This window comes from Geospiza fortis, unplaced genomic scaffold (genome assembly GCF_000277835.1).
Source record: "Geospiza fortis unplaced genomic scaffold, GeoFor_1.0 scaffold70, whole genome shotgun sequence".
Lineage (NCBI taxonomy): Eukaryota > Metazoa > Chordata > Aves > Passeriformes > Thraupidae > Geospiza > Geospiza fortis.
Window position 1 is genome coordinate 6,383,431 of NW_005054317.1, and position 6,801 is coordinate 6,390,231.

The 6,801-nt window shown below is 60.5% G+C and overlaps 2 protein-coding genes across 2 annotated transcripts in view; one reads left to right on the top strand and one right to left on the bottom strand.

The window, feature by feature from the left end:
* Positions 1-3,697, top strand: part of LOC102038784 (WD repeat-containing protein 6) — a 13,007-nt gene extending 9,310 nt beyond the window's left edge. Inside the window, exons 8-12 of the mRNA XM_031056317.1 lie at positions 1-1,322; positions 1,594-1,689; positions 1,885-2,001; positions 2,193-2,311; positions 2,392-3,697. Of these exons, the coding sequence (XP_030912177.1) occupies positions 1-1,322; positions 1,594-1,689; positions 1,885-2,001; positions 2,193-2,311; positions 2,392-2,879 (2,142 nt within the window). The 3' untranslated portion in view covers positions 2,880-3,697. The remainder of the gene's footprint in view (positions 1,323-1,593; positions 1,690-1,884; positions 2,002-2,192; positions 2,312-2,391) is intronic.
* Positions 3,569-6,801, bottom strand: part of DALRD3 (DALR anticodon binding domain containing 3) — a 4,576-nt gene continuing 1,343 nt past the window's right edge. The window contains exons 2-12 of the mRNA XM_031056318.1: positions 6,444-6,799; positions 6,167-6,225; positions 5,947-6,069; positions 5,760-5,830; positions 5,601-5,659; positions 5,217-5,299; positions 4,992-5,115; positions 4,855-4,913; positions 4,636-4,749; positions 4,345-4,413; positions 3,569-4,152 (exon numbers count right to left, since the gene is read on the bottom strand). Of these exons, the coding sequence (XP_030912178.1) occupies positions 4,033-4,152; positions 4,345-4,413; positions 4,636-4,749; positions 4,855-4,913; positions 4,992-5,115; positions 5,217-5,299; positions 5,601-5,659; positions 5,760-5,830; positions 5,947-6,069; positions 6,167-6,225; positions 6,444-6,799 (1,237 nt within the window). The 3' untranslated portion in view covers positions 3,569-4,032. The remainder of the gene's footprint in view (positions 4,153-4,344; positions 4,414-4,635; positions 4,750-4,854; positions 4,914-4,991; positions 5,116-5,216; positions 5,300-5,600; positions 5,660-5,759; positions 5,831-5,946; positions 6,070-6,166; positions 6,226-6,443; positions 6,800-6,801) is intronic.

Genomic DNA, 6,801 nt, shown 5'->3' on the forward strand with positions numbered 1-6,801 from the left:
TGCGCCGTGGCCAGCGGCGACGGGCGCCTCCTCCTTTTCGCCTTGAGCCACCCCGGGGCCACCACGAAGCTCACGCTGTTCGAGGGGGCCGTGCACGGGCTGAGCTGGGCTCCCCGTCCCGGGCTGCCCCCCGACACCGCTGCTGCTCTTCTGGCCTCTGGTCCCGACGGGGAGATGCTCTGGCTGGACGTCACCCACCGCCCCGGGCAGGCTCCCTGGGTGCGGCTCATGGGACGGTACCTGCTGCCCCCCTGCAAGCAGCGCTGGCATACCTGTGCCACCTTCTTGCCCCAGGAAGGGCTCCTGGTCTGTGGGGACCGCCGGGGCTCCCTCCTCCTCTTCCCTTGCAGCAGTTCCTCGGGATGGGCTGCAGAAAGCACCAGCATTGTAAATGGTGGCACTGACCCCGTTGTCGAGGACTCCAGCAATGAGCTGGAGCCCTCTTGCTTATTGCACAAAGGTGCTCTGCCTCTTGAGTCCCCACTGTCAGTGCTCTTTGGACTCCACGGGAAGACAGGAGTTACCTCGGTGACCATCCACAGGGGCTACATTTACAGCACGGGCCGGGATGGTGTCTACCGCCAGCTCCGCCTGCGGGACCAGCAGCTGGAGGTCCTGCAGAAGCACAGGCCCTGCAAAGGGCTGCAGTGGATTGAGGAGCTGCACTTCACCTTGGATGGGGACCTGCTTGTGCTGGGCTTTCACGCTGACAACTTCGTGGTGTGGAGCAACAGGACCAGTGAGAACATCCACTGCATCCCCTGCGGGGGTGGGCACCGCTCCTGGAGCTACTTCAGCAGCCCCTTGGGCGAGGTGTTTGCCTTTATCAAGTCTGGGGATGTGATGCTGTACCACCGTGAGGCCGAGCCCTGCGAGCAGCAAGTGCTGCTGGAATCCCTGCACGGGCGGGAGATCACCTGCGTGCGGCGCCTGGGGGCCGTGCAGGTGCCCGGCCGTGCCACCGTTAACGTGTTTGTCACTGGCAGTGAGGACACCACCACTTGTGTCCTGGTGCTCAGTCAGAACTCTCGGGCAGCTGTGCCCCTTGCCCGCCTCAGTGACCACATTTCCAGTGTGAGGACATTGGCATTCGCCACGGGACCTGGAGATGAGGGCTTTGGTGATGAGGGCTTGTCTGCCCTGCTCTTCTCTGCAGGCGGCCGCGCACAGATTGAGTGCTACCGGCTGCTGTGCACTGGGGACACGGCGGCTCAGAGTGCTGTGGCCTGCCAGGTCATGCACGTGGCCTCCCACCGGCTGGACAAGCACTGGGAGCAGAAGAAGAACAGGCACAAGCTTGTCAAGATGGACCCAGAGACGAGGTGATGATCAGGGACTGCCCAAGGCAGGATTAGTAGTGTGGGAGGGTGTTGGGAGCTGCACGGGCCTCCACTGGAATACCTGCTCTGTGCAGCTGCAGGTTCACCTGAGGCAGACAGGGCCAGTGTGGCTTAGTGTGTGATTCCTGGTGTACAGTGCCCTGTGGGCCTCAAGGGGGTTTTGGTGTTAGGGAAAGGCTCAGGGCTGCTCTCCTGGGCCATCTAGCTCCATGGAGCCAGAGAGGTGTTGGTGAATGTTGTGTCTTTGCTGCAGGTACATGTCCCTGTCAGTTGTGTCTGGGACGAGCACCAAGCAGCTGCCAACACCCTGGAAATTCCTGGCTGCTGCCTGCAGCGATGGATCAGTTCGGTGAGGAGCCATCATGAGGCCAGACAGGGAGAATGGAGCTGGTGATGGCAGTAGAGCAGGCTCAAAACAGGAGGCTGCTGCCATGGGATGTGGCCTGTTCTGAGCTGGCCATAAGACAGGGCATGGTGGGAAATGGGGCAGTGGAGCCAGAAGCTCCTACTCTCCCACAGCCAACTGCCCTCTGCTCCATTACAGGATCTTTGGGCTGCTGGAGGCTGCTCGTAAGTTGGTGCTGGTGGCAGAGTCATTTCACCACCAGCGCTGTGTGCTGAAGGTGGAAGCATTTCTGCACACATGGGCAGGAGGAGAGAGGTGAGCCCCGAATGCTGGGCTGCAATTGATGGGCTCTGGGGAGAAATGTCTGTCCTTGCAGAGTGCTGGCAGCTCAGCAGGCAGAGGGAAGGGAGAAGTTAATCCCTGGGGGCTGTTCTGCCACTTCCATGGATCTCAGGGGGGACCCCCAGGGCTGCAGCCAGAGACTCCCTCTACACCCCCCATTCTAGGAGGCACCTCCTGTGCAGCGGAGCCACTGATGGCAGCATTGCCTTTTGGGACATCACCGGCCCCATCAAGGATGCAGCAGATGCCCTGCACCAAGCAGAGGGAGAGATGCAGCCCTTGGGTGAGTGCTGCTGCCCAGCAGCTCCTCTGCTCCCTCTGACAAGGTGAGCATTGCTCTCCTGACCCAGCCCATTTTCCCAGCCCTGGAGGCCCCGCTGGTCACGGTCATGGCGCACAGCTGCGGCGTCAACAGCCTTCACATCCGCCAGACGCCTGAGGGACCGTACCTGGTGGCCAGCGGCAGTGACGATGGCTCCATCCATGTCTGCCTGCTGGAGGAAGCCCTGGGCAGGGCTGAGGCCACGGCAGGAACCTGCCTGCAGGTCCTGGAGCGGGTATGCAGGCCCTGTGCCCACGCTGCCCATGTGACGGGGATCCGGGTGCTGCGGCCAGACCTGCTGCTCTCTGCCTCAGTGGACCAGCGCCTGACGCTGTGGAACCGCTGCCCAGGCGAGCTGGTGCCCCTTAGCACCACCTTCTTCCACGTGCCTGACCTAGCTGAGCTCGACTGCTGGGAGGTGGAGGCTGGGGGTGAGCTGCGCTACTACTGCGTGCTCTGTGGGCAGGGCCTGGAGATGCTGTGTGGCACAGCCCCCTCCAAACCTCCTCCACAAGAGGCTCCTCAGTAATGGGGCAGGTGTGAGACACACCCAGGTCCCTGCCTGCATTCGGAGGGCACCCTGCACTTGGGCTTTGCCCGTCACTGTGGTCCCTGCCTCCAGCCTGCACACCTGTGTGTCTTGTCCTGAGGGGACAGGCATACTTGGCTCCCTCAGGCACATGCCATGGTTGTGGTGCTCGAGGCCAGTGGTCTCTGGGAGGAAGGCAGATGTGATCCCTCCAGACAAGCCTAGGGCTTCCCCATGCAGTAAGGAAGTGGGGATGTTAGTCCCTGCTGCTCAAGAGCAGCTCTTCCTCTGCAAGGTGTGAAGGACCCATGACAGCTTTCCAGTCTTGGTCTCAGAGAGGAACCTTGCTTGGGAGGGCACTGAGGATATGGCCCAGCCCCGGGAGCTGGAGAGCAGCAGGAAGCCAGGAAGGGTCAGGGACTGGTGTAACACATGGTGGGCTGCAGCCTTGTGTGTCCACAGACAGAGCCCTGTGTGACAGTCCTGACCCTGCAGAGCTGAGGATGGTGCTGAAATGCACAGGGACACAGCTCCACAGCAGCACCCTTGTGGCATGGGGGTGGCTGGGCTGCCCACAAATACCACCCCCCTCAGACCAAGTGGGTTTTTCCTGGATAGCAGCAGGATCCAGGACAGTCAGACCAAAGAAAGGGAGGAAAGACAAACAACCCTGAGGTCAGACACATAGAGGGGTTGTCCAGCAACAAGTGTATTGGACCCCAATGCTGGGCCTGGCTCAGAGCCCAACAGGAGCCTGGAGCCTCAGGAGCTCCCTGCCAGCACGGAGCACCTTTCAATAAAGTTTTGAGGGAAATGAAGTTGGCATTTGTCTGTCTTTGTGGTGACTGGTCCCTGCTGCCACCTCCCCAGTACTCCCAGCCCAGCTTCTGGGGTGCCATGGGAACCCTCTTCCCTTCTGCTGGTGTGGATGTGGAGGGGCACCCATGTCCCACACTGGACACAGCTACAGGGAGCACAGACCAATCCCCGAACACCACGGACCATGGGAAGGGAAATGCCTCCATGGGGCTGAACTGTGCCTTGCCTGCCACTGGAGCAGCCCTTGCCCAGCCAGGACAATGTGCCCTGTTCTCCCCCCAACACGTGCTGTGTAGGTGACTGTCACACCATGGTACAGCTCTTCAGGGGTGGCTCAGATCTGGCTGAGAGGAGGGAGGTGCAGGGTTGCCAGGGCACTGTGGAACATATCCCTCACTGCTCCCAGCAGCTGGAGGCGAGCAAACATCTGGTCAAATAGATGAGGGAACGGCTCCTGCAGGGAGAAAGGCAGCTTGGGACTGGTGGCCAGGCTGGCCCTGCAGGTACTGCTGCTGTGCTCTCTTGGAGGATGGGACAGGGGCCATCACACTCCTGGCGCCATTCCCCACATGGCTGTCCCCCAAGAGCAGTGCAGCCCCAAAAGGACTGCAGGGGCACAAGGCTGAGGCTGGGACACCTAACTCACCCCCAGGATGTGCACGCGGTTGTAGTAGGAGCTGAAATCCATGCTGAGCTGGATCAGGAACTTGCACACCTACAAGGCAGAGACATTCTCATGGCACAGTGAATTCTGGTTGGTCTTGGGCCCTCACCCACCCAAAGCAAAGCAGGAACTACCCCAAGGGCATGGCCATTTATTCTCTCAGCACTGTCCCTGTGTTGCTCACTGATGGGCAGCACCTGCTAGCCTGAAGCTCTGTCCTGGGCTGAGACTGCTGGAGCAGCATCCATGGGTGCTGTGGCACATGGCACTTACTGTCTCTGTGTTGGCAGTGATCCGGATCCCCTTGGAGGGTGGGGGCAGCTGTGCTGCCTGCTGCAGGACTTCGGGGAAGGGCAGGAGGTAGTTGAAGAGCAGGAGCCATTCACCCTGTGGAGGGATTACATGTCTAAGTGTCAGATCCTCCTGGGCCATAGAATCCATCACCAGAGCCGAGGGTGCACAGATCCCCCCGTTCCTCGTCTCAGCACTCACCTCTTCTCGGAGGCAGGAGAAGTTCAGTTCAGACACTGGTGGCAAGGGTGGATATGTGCCTGGAAAGCAGGGAGACTGTTGTGCCCAGAGAAGCCCCAGAAGTGGCTGTCAGAGGAGGTGCTGGGGCTGGTGCTCACCCTGCTCCACAGCCCGCTGGAAGGTGCTGAAGAGCGTGGCCAGTCGGGCACAGTTGTACATCACAAAGGCACCGCTCTTTGTTCCCTTTGTGGAGATGCTGTTGTTCTCCAGGTCCAGGATGATCTGAGGGCAGGGAGAAGCCACAGTCCAGGCTGCTCAGCACAGATCCACTCCACTCTTCCCACAGGCTGCCAGCCCTGGCTCCATGTAAGCTGCTGTCCTACCTGGCTCCGGTGAGCAGTGCTCAGCATCTCAAACCTGATGGCAGCCACTGTCAGGGTATCAATCACCTCTGTCCAGGCCTCATCTGTGGAGAATGTAGGTGCCATCCTGCACAGCTTGCTCCACTCCCATGTACTGATACCCCTAGCACCAGGCAGGACAACCCTGGTTGAAGACCACCACAGCACCAGCCCTGGCTCCCATCAGGAGCTGCTCTGCGCCAGTGCCCTGGATGTTCAGATGCCTTCCCAAAGCGAGGGAAACACCTGGCTCAATCCTGGAGGGGAGAAGGAGCACCCTGCAGGTGCAGCCCCCCTGGCTGTGGACTCGTGGGAGCAATGAAGATGGGATGGAGCAGCATCCATGCATGGAGCCCCAGCTCTCACCTTGTGCAAGCTCCCCATACTTGATCACGGAGGCCTCATACATCTGGCGCTTCCGGAGCCTGGGACAAACACAGACAGAGCCACCTGCTGTGGGCTGAGCTGGACCACAGGGAGCCTTAGCAGCAGAGAAAGCAGCAGGTGCCTTGCACAGCAACTTACTGGAAGTACTGGTCTGCCCCAATGGGTGATGAGGGGCTGGTCACCTTCACTGGCCCACAGACAAGGTGTTTCTGAAAGACACAGAGGCTGAGGCTGGGAACTGAGCGAAATCCACCCTGTTCTAAACCTAGAGCCAAGGATGGATGCTGGGGGCCACACTGAGACGGGTCAGGTTGCTCTTGCTCACCTGCAAAGCTGTGTGGACTCCCGGATCCAAAATCCTCCAGAGCACATCCAGCTGCTGCTGCTGGAATTCCTCCTCACAGTTCACCACATGCACAATGCTGCAGCAACTGCTCTGGCCTTTGGCCTGCAGTAGAGGACAACAGGGAGCTCAATTCCATTGCCTGGCAGAAGGAAGGGACACTTGGGAAGCGAGAGGCGGGCAGTGCTGTGGGGTCACTCACTGGGCACTGCAGAACAGCTTCCTGCAGCTCAGCCAAGGACTGCAGTGTCCTCTCTGTCACTGAAAGGAGGGACACACAGTGGGACACGGAGTTCTTCACCCCCCAGCATCAGATCTGCCCCAGGCTCAAACCAGACTGAAGGAGAACAAGAGGGGCAAGCCATTCGTGTCCACCACCCCACCTTATTTTTGTTAAAAACAGCTGCAAGGAAACAGGCCTATTTGCACCCATTCCATCCCCACTACCACACCTGAGCTGCTGTACATGTGAGGCTCACCGAGAAGCACATCTAGATTGGGGTCGTAGCCCAACAAGCCCTGCTGCTCCACGAAGCTCTTCAGGTGCACCTTAGAGATGACACCCTCGGCTGTGCCCGGCCCCTGCTCACAGGCTGTGGCACAGGGGCACCTGCCCAGCACTGCCTTGAAGGCCGAGATGGCATCAGTGAGGGCCGAGCCACCGGGGCCAGAGGGCCAGCAGATGCGGAGCTGCCGCAGGACGGCCCAGCTCCTCTCCTCGCTGAGGGCAGGGACCTGGCGCACGTCGACCCTGCGAGAGAGGGCGAGGCAGGCGCTGGGAGCGGCGGGCGCTGCGGCGAGGGCCGGGAGCAGGACGGGCCGGAGGCACTCACCCCT